Source organism: Triturus cristatus, chromosome 10 (genome assembly GCF_964204655.1).
Source record: "Triturus cristatus chromosome 10, aTriCri1.1, whole genome shotgun sequence".
NCBI classification, from domain to species: domain Eukaryota; kingdom Metazoa; phylum Chordata; class Amphibia; order Caudata; family Salamandridae; genus Triturus; species Triturus cristatus.
In genome coordinates this window covers 820,078,908-820,095,251 of record NC_140593.1, presented here as the reverse complement: position 1 = coordinate 820,095,251, position 16,344 = coordinate 820,078,908, and the positions used below count along the sequence as shown (strand labels likewise).

General features: G+C 43.0%; 1 protein-coding gene across 1 annotated transcript; it reads left to right on the top strand.

The window, feature by feature from the left end:
* Positions 1–11,399: 11,399 nt before the first annotated feature.
* Positions 11,400–15,859, top strand: LOC146790069 (hemoglobin larval subunit alpha-like). Its single transcript, XM_085628426.1, has 3 exons — positions 11,400–11,563; positions 14,906–15,110; positions 15,546–15,859. Exons 1-3 carry the CDS (start codon positions 11,469–11,471, stop codon positions 15,672–15,674), a joined length of 429 nt encoding a protein of 142 aa, XP_085484552.1. The 5' UTR covers positions 11,400–11,468; the 3' UTR covers positions 15,675–15,859.
* Positions 15,860–16,344: the final 485 nt, after the last annotated feature.

Sequence of the window (16,344 nt, the reverse complement as noted above, 5' to 3'; positions counted from 1 at the left end):
CAGTCCCAAAGATGGACAAGGACCAGAGACGTGCAAGCATCTATCAGTGCCCATAGATTTTAGGAAGTCCTCAATTCATCAAAGAAATGGGCAGCAATTCAGTCTGTCAAAGATTCAGGAACGCAGCGTCACCGTCTTCTCCGTCAGCAAAAGAAAATATAAGGGAAGCTTTTTTTCTCTCTAGTCTACCGTCATTTTTATAATAAAAGTGATGTCAAACCAGGCCTACATAACATGTGCCATACCAATGGTCTGGCAAACGATAATACGCCTTTCTCCCGCAGATAAAGCATAACCCAGGAAAAACTGGATCATTTCCTCCTTTAAATCCCCATCCACCCATGATTCGGTATGTATCATAGCATTCACTCTTACCTACAAAGTAATTATCATATGCAGTCTGACTCCTTCTAATACACAATTTTCCTTTCTGAGGCCAATCTAAAGCCATAGTTTGACTAGCTTCTCCCTTCAGGTGTTTTTCCATTTCTACATCCCAAACTGTTTTTTCCACCTTTCCCTCAGATGCCTTCCTTTGCATTTTCAATCTCCTTTCTTCAACCATATCTAAAAACGTATTTTCTTCTTTCTTTAAACTGCAAGTCAAATTATGTCTAAATATATATTCTAATGTTAGTTCTTTAGTCTCTAAGAAAAATTCACCTAATACCTTTGCAGGCTTTACCTTATTTAACTTGTTAATTGATGGTACTTGTGAAAATATCTTACCTACATCTGAGAAATAATATTCTAACTTCCCTGTTTGGTAAAATAAACTAGCTATTACACTACATGTTATTCCATTAGTTACTGGAAGGTGGTGATAAGCCACTCCCTCGGAAACAGATGCAGGTAACTGCATACAGTTGTAGCAGTCCCTTACGTCCATTTACATATTCATACAATAATTTCGAAAATACATTGTTATAAAAATCAGTTATAGACCTGTCTTTATGCAAATAATTTCTATCTATTTTAGTCGGAACTACCTTTTGAATCTTCTCTACATGAGTCTTGTTTTCACTATGTCCTTCTATTGTGTCTATGGTAACCTTAAATGAGATCATCAGAGCTAGTATACTCCACAGAAGCATTAGTAATCCTGTACAACAACAACACATTTTACACCATCGCTTCAAAAATATACATCTACCTTTTCTACTATCTGTGTTTGCCATTTTTGTAAAAGTTAACAGTGTCTTTTGACTTAGCCTCTTCTACTTCACAACTAGTTTGTCTAACCCAAGGCTCTAAGCACCTACTTGGTTTTACCCGTTTTTGTCTTTTCCCGTGTTTTATCGTCTTTCCATTAGCAGCATTCTTGTTTTATTCAGTTTGGCATTTCATCGTTCTTCACTTTTCCTTCGTGATCTGAATACAGAATTTCCTGAACATCCGTCTCTTCTCCAATATCAGATAAGATAACTCTCAGGATTTCCGATTTCTCGTCTTCCTCAACCACGTCTGGTACAGTCACCTCTGGGTTTCCTTGGCTATCCGCCTCTTCTTTTATTTCAGGCAGGGCCACATACGTCCATTCTGGCGACTTATACTTCTGGTTAGGTTTTCTCGTTCTTTTTCTTTCCTTTATTACAATTATGTCTTCGTCTTTTGATTTCTCTTGACTAGTCACTTCATTTACCTGTTCAGCTCTTGGTGAATTTACTTGTGTCAGTCGATATCTCAGCCTTTTTATTTTGTTTCGCCAGATTTCATCTTTTGCTGATCTTTTCAGTTTACTTCCTTTATCATTCTTTTCAGTTCTCCAAGCTCTCTTTCTTAAGACTTTACCTTCTGGTACTTCGTCTTCACTTTCCTCCGACTCTGTTTCAAGTTGCTTTTTACTTTCAACAACTTTTCTTTCCACCACTTCTTTCGTTTTCCCTACTTCTGTCCCTCCTCGAGTCTCCTGCACGAAATCTTCCTTCTGACTACTTGTCCCTTCCTCTAACTAGATGTTGGAGTTCCCTACACCTTCTCGGGGGCCTTTCCACAAGAATCTTTCCCTTTCTCTCTGTATCTGGCACCTGTCTGTCTAATTTTGTTCTTTCAGGTGGAATTTCTCTCAATTTTTCATCTGGAACTTCTTTCTCAGCAATCTCTTTAATTGTCTTTTCGCTGTCTTTTTCTTTTCTCGAACATAGACTTCCTTGTTCAGTCTCTGAGTCTGAGCTGGTATCAGAAATCTGTAACCTTCTTCTCAGGGAAATACTTCTTGGAACAAAAGTTAAATCTGTCTCTGATTCCCCCCTTTCGGGGTTTTTTTTTGTTCCTGTCTCTTCCTCATCTGATTCAGTACTAGATTCTGTTTCATCAAAATATTCTCTTTCTGTGCTATCCACTGGATTTAGAATTCTTAATGTGTGACTTGCATGAATCCAGTTCTTGATTCCAGCACACTTCACAGCTGTTGTTATAGTCAAAATCACTTGTCGTGGTTTTCCCCACCTTGGAACCAAACAGTTTCTTCTTCTGTGTACTTTGATTCTTACCCAGTCCCCTGGGCTCAGATCATGAGCTTGCTTCTTTTCAAGGGTGGTGGCATCCGCTCCAACCTAATGAAACACAGAATGAACTGCGTCAGCCAGGCTTTTACAGTAATCCAACACCATGTCATCAGTTATAGGCAACAGCTTGTTGACTGGTATGAACACATGACGAATCGCTCTACCCATGATAATTTCATGGGGGCTCAACCCTGTAGTTCTGTCTGGAATTGATCTAATAGTCATGAGTACTAGAGGCAAGACATCAGGCCATTTCATACCCGTTGTTAAACACATTTTCCCTATCCTGTTTTTGATAGTACCATTCATTTGTTCCACCACACCAGAAGCCTCTGGGCGATAGGCGCAATGTAGTTTTTGTCGTACATTCAATGCTTCACAAATCAATTTTATGATCTCATTATGGAAATGTCTTCCTCGGTCTGATTCAATTGTTACTGGGAACCCGAATCTGGGAATAAATTCCCTCAATAGCAATTTCGCCACTGTGATTCCATCATTTCTTCTCGTGGGGAATGCTTCTACCCATCTAGAAAACAAACAGACAATAACTAGAACATACCTCAATCCTGAGGCATTTCAATGAAATCTACTTGCATTCTGGAAAAAGGCCCTCCTTCTCGGCCTATTGTTCTTAGACTCACCACTGTCTTTCTTCCAGGGTTGTACTGCTGACATATAAGGCATCTCTGACAAAGACTTTCTGCTACAAGTCTAAATTTTGCATTGTACCAGGTCTGCTTAAACAACCTGATCATAGCACCTCTCCCTATGTGTGCCTGACCATGATACATCCGTGCCATGGCAGACATCGTGCTATCAGGCATAACTGGTTTTCCATCCCGATAGACCCACACATGGTCCTTCTCCCTTGGTGCACATTCTGCTTTTACCCACTGCTTAATTTCCTCATCTCCTGCTTCTTCCTGCAATTGACTTCCTCCCAGGTACCCACAATGTTAGTAAACATTAAGGTGCAAGAAGTCACTTCCTTCTCCTTTGCCCGATTAATGGAATTCTGATTTCGTGCACAGTATTGGGCCATATCATTGGCGTACTTGTTACCGATAGCGATATAATCGCCAGACTGGCTATGTGCAGCACACTTCACAACAGCCAACTGCTTAGGCAGCTGTATCGCCTCAAGCAATTTTCCAACCACTTCAGCATTCTTAATGGGAGTTCCACTTGACGTAAAAAATCCTCTCTGTAGCCATATTTGGCCAAAGTCATGTACCACACCAAATCCATACTGACTGTTGGTTATCACAATCACTCTCACACTCTTCCCAATCTTACATGCTCTAGTCAAAGCAACAAGCTCAGCTACTTGGGCTGATCTTACTCCTTTCAGGTAGGATGCTTCCATTACTGCTGCAACCGTGCATACTGCATATGCTGCACTCAACATTCCATCATCTGTTCTCAGGCAAGAACCATCTACAAACATCATAAAATCACTTTCTGGCAATGGCACATCTTTTATGTCGGACGTGGTTTGGTACAAAAGTCTAGTGCATCCAGACAATCATGATATGCTTCATCTCTAACTTCCACATTCTCAGCATCAGGCAGCAACGTTGAAGGATTCACATTCAAACATCTCTCAAGGCTCACATTCGTTGCACCTAATATGACTTTCTCATACTTAGTCAGCCAACTATGTGTCATGTACTGAGTGCGACTCCTTGTTAAAAGGATTGCCACATCATGAGGTACAAACACTTTCACAGAATATCCCATCACAATTCCTTCACTCTGTTCCAAACTTCGACAAGTAGCAGCCACTGCTTTCAAGCACCCAGGTAAGGCTACAGCTACTAGGTCTAGCATTGATGAAAAATATGCAATCGGTCTCCTCAGTTTTCCATGCTTCTGTATTAAAACAGAAAGTGCCCATCCATTCCTCTCACTGCAATACAACTCGAACTCCTTCTCATAATTGGGCATTCCTAATGCTAGCGCTTCACACAAACCATCTCTTCGTCGTTTAAAAGCTGCCAATTCTTCTTTGTTCAAATCAATGGGATCTCTCACATCACGTCTTGTCAGGCGTACCAAGGGCTTTGCAATCAGGGAGAAATTGCTTATCCACTGTCTACAATATCCAACCATTCCAAGAAACATTCTCACCTCTCTTGGTGTCATAGGGGGTCTCATTCCTTTTAGGATCCTGATTCTGTCTTTCGTTATTTTTCTCAGTCCTTTTGCGATATTATGGCCCAAATAATGTACTTCTTTTTTGCAAAATTGTAACTTTGATAGTGACACTTTAAGTCCTCCATCCGCCAGATGATTCAGCAAAGCTATAGTGTCCATTAGACAGGCTTCACGAGTTTTCGACACCACAAGAAGGTCGTCGATATATTGTACTAACACTGAATTCTCAGGCATCTCTAGACATTCTAAGGATTTCTTCAATATCTGATTAAAGATTGAGGGGCTTTCTGTATACCCCTGTGGAATTCGGCATCAAGCCAAAATACGCTCGCCAAAACGAAACGCAAAATGTTGCAGGCTGTCATGGTGCAATGGAATGGAAAAGAAAGCATGGCATAAGTCAATTACAGTATACTATTCTGCATTATGGGGAATCTGATACAAAATCACAGATGGATTTGGTACAATGAGACAACATGATACAACGATTTTGTTTATCTTTCTCAAATCTTGCACTATCCTGAACTTTCCATTAGGTATTTTCAGTCCCATGATCGGGGAATTACATGGACTACTCATTATTTCTCTCAAAATGCCTTGTTTTATCATTTTCTCAATTATTGGAGTAACTCCTTCAATTATTTCAGGTGTCAGTTTATATTGAGGGACATTTGGATAAATTACTCCTTCTTTCACCGTTATTTTTACTGGGTCCACATTTCTCATTAGTCCCACATCTTCTCCCGTGAAATCCCAGACTTCTGCCTTTACAGTCTGTTTCAATTCTTTGGGTAATTCATCAGGGTTAAATACAGCATAGGCTTCAGTAACCTCAATTTCCCTGTTTGCCATAGTCATCTTATACAGCACATCTTTATCAGGGGTCTCAAATGCTATACCATCGGGGGTACAGAAAATAGTGCAATTCATTTTGCACAGCAGATCTCTACCTAACAAATTTACAGGACTTGTGTCGCACACGACAAAGCGGTGCATTTCAGAAAGTTTCCCTATACTAACTTTCACTGGTTCTGTAAGATACGTTTTAATCGGTCTGTTGGATACACCAACTACTTGGATTGTTTCATCCGAGAGAGGAAGATTCTTAACATCAGCTCTTCAATTCTCCAATCCCAGCGCGTCTCACACCAACGCACCAATCAGCGGCGTCTACGTCACCCTTCAATTCTCCAATCCTAGCGCGGCATGCACTAATAGATCAATCAGGGGCGTCTACGCTTTTTACTGACTATCCAATCCCAGCGCTGCTTTTCTGACGTCAGCTTTTTCACTGTCGCAGCTCCTGCTCCTGCTGACCCCTCCTTTACAAAATTTATCGGTAACTTTTCTTACGTTCTTTTTATTTACAAATCTGTTAGTAATGACATAAAAACGCCACCATAATCTGTTTCGCTAACCAAAGTATAGTCAATGACCTTTTTCACAAGAATTCCGTCTTTCCCGAGAGCAGCGCTTACCTCTGCTCTACTACGGAATCGTTACTTTCGTTGGTAAAGTAGCACATCCCTCTACCTTACCCTTCTAGCAAGCATTAGCTAACTGTTTCTCCAGAATTAAGACACCTAGTTGGAGACCCAATGCTCCTGAGAAATAAAACCAGAGTTCGCAATTAACCCAAATGCTTTTTCATTCACGCACTTTCACACGGAAAAATGTAGTTAATTCACACAGAATTCTGTCTTTCCCGAGAACAGCGAACAGCCTGCCCTACTACAGAATTATGACACACGTTAATAAAGCAGCACTTCCCTCTACTTTATCCTTCTAGCAATCTTAGGAAACACCTATTACCTTTCCAGGGATAAGCATAATCAGAGCTCCTTCTGGACTCCTGGTACCTAAGACCAAAATTTCACAGGTGACCTTTGCTACCATACATTTCTCTCATACAGAAAATGTCCCTAAAGGCAACACACGACAATGTTATCGAATCGAACCCAGACAATGCGTCTTGCAACTTCACTCGTAACACGTTTCCCCCGTGTACCTACAGGGCAACAACAATTCTGTCTTTCCCGAGAGCAGCGCTTACCTCTGCTCTACTGCAGAACCGTTGCAAACTTCCGACTTCCTACATCCCAGAAGCCGTCAAACAACATAGAACTCGACATGACTCTACATAAAGTGTTAATACATATACCAATACTCTTCCAAACATCCACAAGCAATAACCAATAAGCAGAATTGAAAAATCAATAAGCGATAATCAAATCAATAAGCAATAATCAACAAACCAAAACAATAAAAGCCATCATACTGCTACCAGAAAAACTGATGGAGCGCGGAACCTAGGTAACGGGAAAACAGGACATGACCCCGTACCAAATATCCTCCCTTTGTCACAGGCCAAATATCACATTAACACATTTACTCCTTCAATCAGTGGTGGGGCCCATAACACCAACATTCACACTTCACTTCTCACTGGCCTGCACTTACAGGAGAGATGAATGTTCCAAGCGCTGACATGAAAGGAATACCTTATAACCTATAGAGAGAAATGTATTTACACATTTATACACTAATATCCTTACCCCTACAGATCTCAGTCCTAAACTTCAAGATACTCCTCCCACGTGATCAATGGATCATTTAGTTGGATCAGTAAGGTGATTTAGTCCAGCTAAACACTTTTGATATCTTGATCTTTACCTCCCTTAATAAATGACAAAACACATTTTCTTATTAATCAATATTTGTTTATCCAATTATTGCAAGGATTTTTAGTTCCATCTATTACATTTTATTAAATCGCAGAACATCATATTTACCTAATCTGGCTATTAGTCGTCCTCTAAGTCAGCAGATTTAGTCGTCAATCAGTCAGAATTCGAAAGTTCTTCATGCGGCACGCTACAGTCCCAAAGATGGACAAGGACCAGAGACGTGCAAGCATCTATCAGTGCCCATAGATTTTAGGAAGTCCTCAATTCATCAAAGAAATGGGCAGCAATTCAGTCTGTCAAAGATTCAGGAACGCAGCGTCACCGTCGTCTCCGTCAGCAAAAGAAAATATAAGGGAAGCTTTTTTTCTCTCTATTCTACCGTCATTTTTATAATAAAAGTGATGTCAAGATGATACATTTTACAGAATTTGGGCTTCTCCCATTGGTCGGTTGGGATCGTTCGGTGAGGTTTCACACAGTTCAGGAGGTTATGTCATTATACATGATCCATCCGGTTCCTTGTGTCTGTCCATTGTTAGTATACTTGGCGGGCTTCCCACCGTGACCTTGCTTGGGTACATCAAGAGTAGGGTCAGGTCGAGGCCACAAGAACAAGTCGTGGCGCAGGCGCACTTCGGCCAAAACCTCGTGGAATGGTGGCCATCAAAAAGAGTAATTAATACATAGAAATAATGAATAAAATGTTAAACCCTCACTAATTCCCCTATGTGCTTGTAATTATCTAGCGTAATAGCGACATTTAAAGCGTTCATATTCACCCATTGATGTCATCTGGTGCGACATTACGAAAACATCACAAAAGCAACATATACCATGCAATATTCTATTTTCTACTGTTAGTATGCGTACATATGTTAATTATATCAATTATTCAGCCATGCAAAAAGCTAATCCCACGTATATTTTGTAAATTAATAGGGTTGATTAATTATCATGCAAACACATTAATAGTATTATAATTAATAGATTATTCTAATTAGTATAGGCATGCAGATTAGGGGGGGTATACAAAATGTTGTACTACCCGCTCCATCAAGTGAACAGAAGACTTTCACCTTTACATATATGAAGGAGTTTTAAGAAGTATTGCAAGACAGCAAGAGAGCATTTGCTAGTAGGTAATGGGACAATAGAAGAGTGCTGAAGTTCAAGGAATGCTGTTGCAAGAGGAAAGGATGTGCTTAAAAATCCCCAAATCTAAAACTGACCACATGGGTAAAGGACTGTAGGCGATTTTGGAGGTTAACACCAGATACCCCTGATGCACTTCACTGATGATTAGGTAATTCCAGCAGATCAGGAAAGGTAAAGAGAAATGTCTCCTAGTTCACATAAATAGGCTCCATTGACCATATAGCAGTCTAGCAGTAAAGGCTGTATTGGAGAGATGTGGATTGGAGCATAAGCAGTATGACACCCATTCTGTCAGAATCCAGGAAGGATAGGTAAGAGCAGCAAAGAATGGTATAGCCCAGAAGGGCATTGTTAAAATAAAGCACTGGAAGTCCAAGTGTTACGCCCACAGTGAATTAGAGCTCTAAAAGACATTTAAGCAGCTGCGGCTAATTGTCAGAAGGAATGGCTTACTGTTTATGACTTTTCAGGTGTATGGCGCAATACTCCAAAGTTGCTCCCGCAACATTCATTTCAAGGAAAGAAAGGCTGACTGCATGAAGGTTGAAAGTGTTGGCGCCACTTAGCAAAAAGCTTTGGGGCTTATTTATGCGAGGCCTGCAACACCGTTGTTTCACTAATCTTGATGCAGTGGCGGTGCAAACAGTACTCCATATTTACAAATAGATGCATGTGGCCAAATGCGTACATTTTGGTAGCCCAGCATCGGAAAACACCTGCACCAGATCCAGCTACACCATGGAGCAAGAAGTAAAACATCCAAGGTAGGCGTTACCCCGTAAAATCCAATGTAAAACCACACAGTGATATTTATGGTATTGTCAATGTGTAACGCATCATTGTCAAGTATAAAACAGAGCCTGAAATGTGCCGAAATTCATGCGCATCGGCAACCCGGCGTAGGAAATGACACATTGGTTGTGGTACATGAAGGCAGGCTGTACAAAACAGTTTCAGAAGGCTCAGCTACAGCATGTAGGTGCTTATTTTGCAGCTGGGAGTTGTGAGAAGACCCCATCCCCACCACATAGGCAACGCAGGAGAACGGAGCGCGTTATTCTCCAGCGGACTTCCCTCATTGACCTTAGGGAGGATGAGGTCATCACATACTACTGACTCAGGAGGGTGTCCATAATAGAGCTGCAGAACCAGGTGGTGCCAAGGCTTCAGCCAAGCCAACGCTCCAGGCCCACCAACATCCCTCCGCAGGTCAAGCTGATGGCTGTCCTCCACATGCTGGCATCTGGTTCATTCCAGATCACAACAGCCAGAGTGGCAGGAATATCGCAGCCATCTTTTTCTGACTTCCTACACTCTGCCATGGATACCATCATCCGCCTAACACCCCAGTACCTCCTCTTCCCCAAGACACAACAATAACAGCTGGACACCAAGCAAGGTTCCTACCCCATTGTTGGATTTCCACATGTGCTAGGTGCCATGGATTGCACACATGTGCAACTGGTACCCACTGCAGTAACATCACTCCTACACAGGCACCGGAAGCACACCTATTCTATAAACGTCCAGGTCATTGTGGATCATCGGGGAATGTTCACCAATGTTCTGGCAAAATACCCAGGGAGTTTGCATGATGCTTACATCTTCCGGCACTGCATCATCAATGAGCACTTCCAGAATGGCCGATATGGGAATGGCCTACTTGTTAGTAAGCAAATCTGAAGTACATAACAGAACTACTAGCAGTAAGAAATGTATGACAAAATAGCCATCTCTGTGTCTGTTGATGGAGACAGCCGTATGCATGAGCGGTGTGGTTCATAAATACACCATGCATCATGGGAAATGTGTCTTGCAAATCCCCAAGACACACATGTGAAGACACGCACAGCCACTTTGTGTGCCTTAGAATGGTGTAAAGGTACAGTGCAATGCAATACCCTGGCTAAATGCAGTTTAGCATCACTGTATTCAAGGGCGATATCCATGTGAGTTGTGGGGTTTCTCCATGCAACTCACATGGTTCATGGGGCATGTCATATATCCCACAGCAGGTAAACACAGAAATGTGACAAATCAGTTGGTCTCCCCTGGTGATGTGTAACAACTGAAGTGATCAAAGTCACTCGTGCTTTCTATGTGTGCTGCATACTCTGGCACACATACATAGACGATCACGGCTTTGAGGCTTCATCACATGCATGTATGTACCCCTTCCTGCACAAAGAAAATTCCATATGCAATGCAGGCGCCCAAGGCCCATGGTGCAAGTATGCCTGTGTTTGTGCTAGGCTGCACTTTGTGTAAATAGGTATAACACCGCAATACTGTGTCCTAGTCACAGATCAGACATCAAACCCTTCCATATAGACCTTACTTAAATCCTCATCAGCAGAAAGACTTTATTTAAGAGCGCCTCAAAAAGTTGCCATTCTCCCATAACCTAAGATTTCTACTCATCTCCTCCTGATTTTGAACTCATTTCAAAGTTGGGGCATTTTGTGATGCCATTATAACTCGGACAATATCTAACAATCCGTCTTTGTCACCGTCAGAGGGACAATAAGGTGCGAAATAAAAAAAAAAAACTATTACTACGCCGTGTTTGATTTCTTTAAACTATGAATGAGGCTTTTGGAAGACGGGCTTGTTGCTATAGCAGTAACAGCTGAAATCATTCCAGCACACTGTAAAATAGGTCTTTGTTATTCCAGGCTTTTCTTTCTTTTTTGTCAAGTCACTGAAAGGCGTGAACTACAGATAAGGTGTTTCTGCACCTCAGGCTGCCAAGACCCCCTACTCCCTGGCAGTGTTTGAGAAGAGATAAGATAGCCCCGCCTCCTTGGGTGGGATCCAAAACTGGCCAATCACGGTGGAAAGCTGCCAGGCTCCTCGGCCCCCTTCCCCTTTAAAAGGGGCTCTGTCCAGCACACAGCACCGACTGTCTCCAACTTCCATCTCTTGTGAATCCTGAGCCCGCCAGCACTCACCGCTCAAGATGGTTCTGTCTGCTGAAGAGAAGGCCCTGGTGGTCGGCCTCTGGGGGAAGATCTCCGGCCACTGCGATGCCCTCGGAGGAGAATCCTTGGACAGGTGAGGACGATCGATAGGGTCTAGCTTCTTTGACGTCACGTTATTGATGGTCACATGCAACCTTTTATTTCAGGAAGCAGCCATGGTGGGGCACACGTATACCAGCCACTGAGGGCGAGCAGGCTGGTGTGGGTGGTCAGAGTCTGCCAGGCGACCCCATAAACCGCTAGCCTTGGGCTAGAAGTTGGTAAAACACACTGGGTGTGGTTTCTAACTTCTCTATGGCAATGGGCTCACTTTAAAATTGTGTTTAGAAATATAACCTGAATGTCAGGGTATTGGTGGTGTACGTTTAGCCCAGTGTAAATGTGCGTTGATTTGGCTACACTGTTGGCACACATTCCTGGCACATGTTGATTAGGGCATCTCTTGTTGGCATGGCACAATGCCATATTTTGATTAATTCACCTTATCAACCAGCAGTAGGGCTGAGGTTTTCTTGACAAACGTTGGCATCTTTCCCTGCATCCTTTAAGAGGGACAGTGGCCCAGGATTGCGTCATTTGAAAGGATGAGGCCTGCTGCTGGGGCCTGAGGCTGGGGGTTCAAGCAACAGAGAGATGTTTGTTTTGGCTTATTATTAACATGCAGGTTTATAGCCGCTTGGGAGCTGTAAGAAGTTACAGCGTACTTGGGTGGGGTTGGCTTAGACCAGTGCTTCCCAAAGTTTTTAGAACTGCGACCCAATTTTTAGAACGTGGCCCACCTAGCTTCATTGGACATGAGGCGGGCGATTTATTAATGTAACCAAAGCATAGTGCAGTAGCACACAGCAGTGGCGTAGCAAGGGGGGCGGTGGCGTTTACCTACGGCCTTCGCGGAGCAGCAAATGCAGAAATCACCAGCAAACAAGCCCCCCCCCCTCGGCGCTCTTATATGCGGCAAACCCAGGGACCGCCACGGGCGGCCAAAGGTCCAGCTACGCCAGGGCCTGACTGGCCATAGCGGGCACCGAGCGTTTCCTGGGTAGGCCACTAGAGTGGGGGCCGGTTTTGGGCCCCTGGGGGGCCGTTTTTGTTACTGGGGGTCGGCAATATCGGCACCCTGTAGCAAAATCGGCCGCAACCGGCCCTCGCAAACTGCTCGGCTGCACCCCCCCTCACCCCAGGGGGAGAGGCTGAGCAGTTTGCCAGGGCCAGTTTCTGTTCCCAGTCCGGCCCTGAGCTACGCCGCTGGCGCACAGTCATTTAGAGACTGCACAATCTCCATTGAAATGGCCACACACTTTGCACAGACATACAGTTTTACTGATACAGCTATATAGCACACAAATGATAATGTTTGGAAATCAGGTTTCAGTGAGTCTTTATCATTTGCGCATCACTAAGGAAAGTGACTTGATTTTTTTGATCCTATTAAAATGCTTGTTTCCATCACTCTTCAGAATTACAAAATAAAATGTGCTTCATTTTTGCTTTCCTGACTGCTGAATGGGTACAGTTCATTTAGAGATTTACATTTTGTTGTGTTTTGCAAAAATGGCATTCTACAGCCTTCCCTTTCTCTTAATGCAAAGTGAGAGGAGTTTCTAAACCACAATCCCCATGTTAAGAATATAACTAGCAATTTGTCAGAAGACATAGCTGACTTTTGGCCTCTGTATTTGAAGGCACTAAATGTGAGAAGGTAAATACAGAATTTAAAGACATCTTCATTTAGGGCCATATGTATCAAGCAAAATTGCGATCGCAAACGCCGAAAATCGCCGAATTTCGGCGTTTGCGATCGCAATTTTGCTAAGTGGTATGTATGAAGGCAAATCTGCATGCAAAATAAGGAATCGCAAAATTTGCGATTCCTTATCTTGCAATTGCATTTAAGGAATCGCAAATTTTGTGATTCCTTAAATGCAATGTAAGAAGCACCAAAAAAGTGCAATTTGACCTTAAGGAATTGCAAATTACCACCAACTACAGGTTGGTGGTAATTTGCGATTTCTTTCAAAAATGCATATTTTTGCATTTTTCAAAGTGGCATGTGGCGCACACACATTCCTTAGGGCATGTATGTGCGCCACATGTGCACCCATGCTCATTTCAGGGGTGCAACAGGGTGTCCTTTTGACACCCTGGCACACTTGAAATTGCATTCTCAATTTGCGATTCTCTAATTGAGAATCGCAAATTGAGAATGTCTTCTCATTCATTCCTATGGGCCTCTAGGTCCATAGGAATGAATGGGGAGGTATTCCTTAATTGCGAATTGCAATTTGCAATTCGCAATTAAGGAATATGTATGATTCGCAAAATTATTTGCAAATCCTACATACATAGCATTTTGCGATTCTCAAATAGCGATTCTCTAAAAATCGCTATTTGAGAATCGCAAAACCAAAGTTTCATACATATGGCCCTTAGTGCTTGGACTTTCATGACCCACCAAAAATCTGCTCACGGCCAACCAGTGGGTTGCGACCCACAGTTTAGAAAGCTCTGGGTTAGAGTATTATTGGTGGTGGAAAGAGGTTAGAGCCAGCAGCGGGCTGTGGAGGTAAGAAAGGTGGAGCGGTGGGGCCGGGTGGGCGGGGGGTCGGGGGTTCAACAGACGACGACTAAGGAAAATTAATTATTTATTTCATTTTCCCTCATGGTCGTCTCGTACATGCAAGGGCCCCTCCTGGCTAGAGCCTTTGAGGATGTGGAAAGAGGGGACGCACTATTGGTGGTTGCAGGTTATAATGTAAATCATTGGTTAAAGGTTAGAGCTTTTGGATTGCTGGTAAAACACTAGAGATTATGAGGTGTTAACGATTTAGAGCCTTTATGGAGGTAGAAAGAGGTCAGGCCTTTGAGTGAGGCGGGAAAGGGTTAGAATCGACAGGAGTGGAAAAGGTTAGGCTCCGTGGTGTCGTAAGACTTGTGGGAGCCGCTGTAATAATAGCGCCCCCTGGAGGTTGGAAGTGGCTGCAGTCTGCATGCTACAGACTGTAGAGGAGATGTCATGAGTTCTACAACATCAGGACACGGGCCACCAGTTCATTTCCGTTTCGTACTGTTTGGCGCCAGGAAGCTCAACCGTGGAAAACAGGAAGACAGGCGTAATGGTTAATGTATTAATGAATTAGAAGCAGGAACCGCAGAGCCGATCAAAAAAGGCTTTTTCCTTAAACATTTGCTCGAATTTTGATACCTGTGATATAAAAAATATTTGTCAATCCTCTGACATTGATCTATTGCTGTAAAAAAGAAGTTGTTTGTTTCCAATTTTAGTTTTAAAACGAGGCTCTTTATGTATGTTTTTCTTATTTTTAGAGCGGGGAGATAGATGGGGGGGAAATGCTTCCGTAGTTGCAAAGAACGTGTTTAGTGCGTTTTTTTTAAAAAAAAGTATTTTTTTTCCCAGGTTGTTTGCCAGCTTCGGTCAGAGTAGGACCTACTTCAGCCACTTCGACCTCAGCCCGGGCTCTGCTGACGTGAAGCGGCATGGGGGCAAGGTCCTGGGCGCCATCGGCGAGGCAGCCAAGCACATTGACAGCCTGGACCAGGCCCTGTCTAAACTCAGCGACCTGCACGCCTACAACCTCCGCGTGGACCCCGGAAACTTCCAGGTGAGCCTAAATCATCTAAATCCAAAATAGTGAATACATAAACAAAAAATACCAATAGGGCTCATCTGTTCCATTTCTTAGATAGCATTTGGAGCAAAACGATGGACGTCTTTTGCACAGTGAGAACTGCACACTTTCTATATGCTTTTCTGAAATTGACAGACACAGAGGAGCCAATCAAAATCAGATTGCTAATTACAAGTGCACCCACAAAAATGTGATATCCCTGATTCGCAAATTGGCAGGTATCCAATTTACATCCAGTTAATCAAGAAGGGGGAATAACTTGCGAACTGTGCATGTTACTTCCGCTCCTGAATTTGTTTTGCAGAATATAACAACATTCATCAGATCAGAGCTTGACAGGCAGCTTATGTATTCCACGTTTTCCGGGTGTTGTTTGTGGTGTTCAACTCTTGCTTTCCTCTCTTGCAGATGCTCTCCCACTGCATTCAGGCTACACTGGCCGCCCACTTCCCTGCTGACTTCACCCCTCAGTGCCAGGCCGCCTGGGACAAGTTCCTGGCTGCAGTGTCTGCTGTCCTGACCTCCAAGTACCGATAAGCCGTGATCTCAACTCAGGAAGACTGTCTATAGCAAAAACAAGATGGCCTCCAGGATGGTACACATAGAAACCTGCTGAAAGCTCAGAGAGTCTACATACAGTCAGTCGTCGTTTTGTGCTACCTGCTCCATCAGATATGGCCAATTGTTTCTTTTGTAACATCTTAATAAAAATGTGAAACTTCCTTCTGGGTCATTTGTGTACAAATTTTCTTTGATGTGTAGAAGAAGGTTGACTTTGTGGGATGGCCTGGTGTACTGCAGGCCTCCACCTCACTGATGTTGTGCCTGAAGCACAAAAAAGCGTGCCTCACCAAGTGTCTGTGTTGCTTCCTCCACAGTTCAATGAAGTTACAGGGCATTTAAATGGATTGGTCACACCTGTGCTTGGGCGAGATAGCGCACGCCAAAAGCCATGCTACGCATTTAAGTGTGTGGAAGAGACTGCTTTGATGAAACAGGCGCACAAAATATTTCGAAAGCAATTGGTATATCACCATACAGACTTAACATTAAGGCCTCGGTAAACATAATTCGGAACCCAACTACCTAACATCTGGTAAACCCTAAACAACTGCCCTTCAAATGTACTAAATAAGAACGCACCTCATGTCCTTTTCATATCCTGCGTGACATACCAAGGCCTTCCGTTTCTGTGCAAATGAACTCT

What these genes read in the sequence shown, in the direction of transcription:
- LOC146790069 (XM_085628426.1), top strand. Translation starts at nt 11,469, where the DNA reads ATGGTTCTGTCTGCTGAAGAGAAGGCCCTGGTGGTCGGCCTCTGGGGG. An exon ending in GGAGGAGAATCCTTGGACAG is followed by an intron (nt 11,564 to 14,905) that starts GTGAGGACGATC and finishes TTTTTTTCCCAG; the next exon opens with GTTGTTTGCCAGCTTCGGTC. An exon ending in TGGACCCCGGAAACTTCCAG is followed by an intron (nt 15,111 to 15,545) that starts GTGAGCCTAAAT and finishes CCTCTCTTGCAG; the next exon opens with ATGCTCTCCCACTGCATTCA.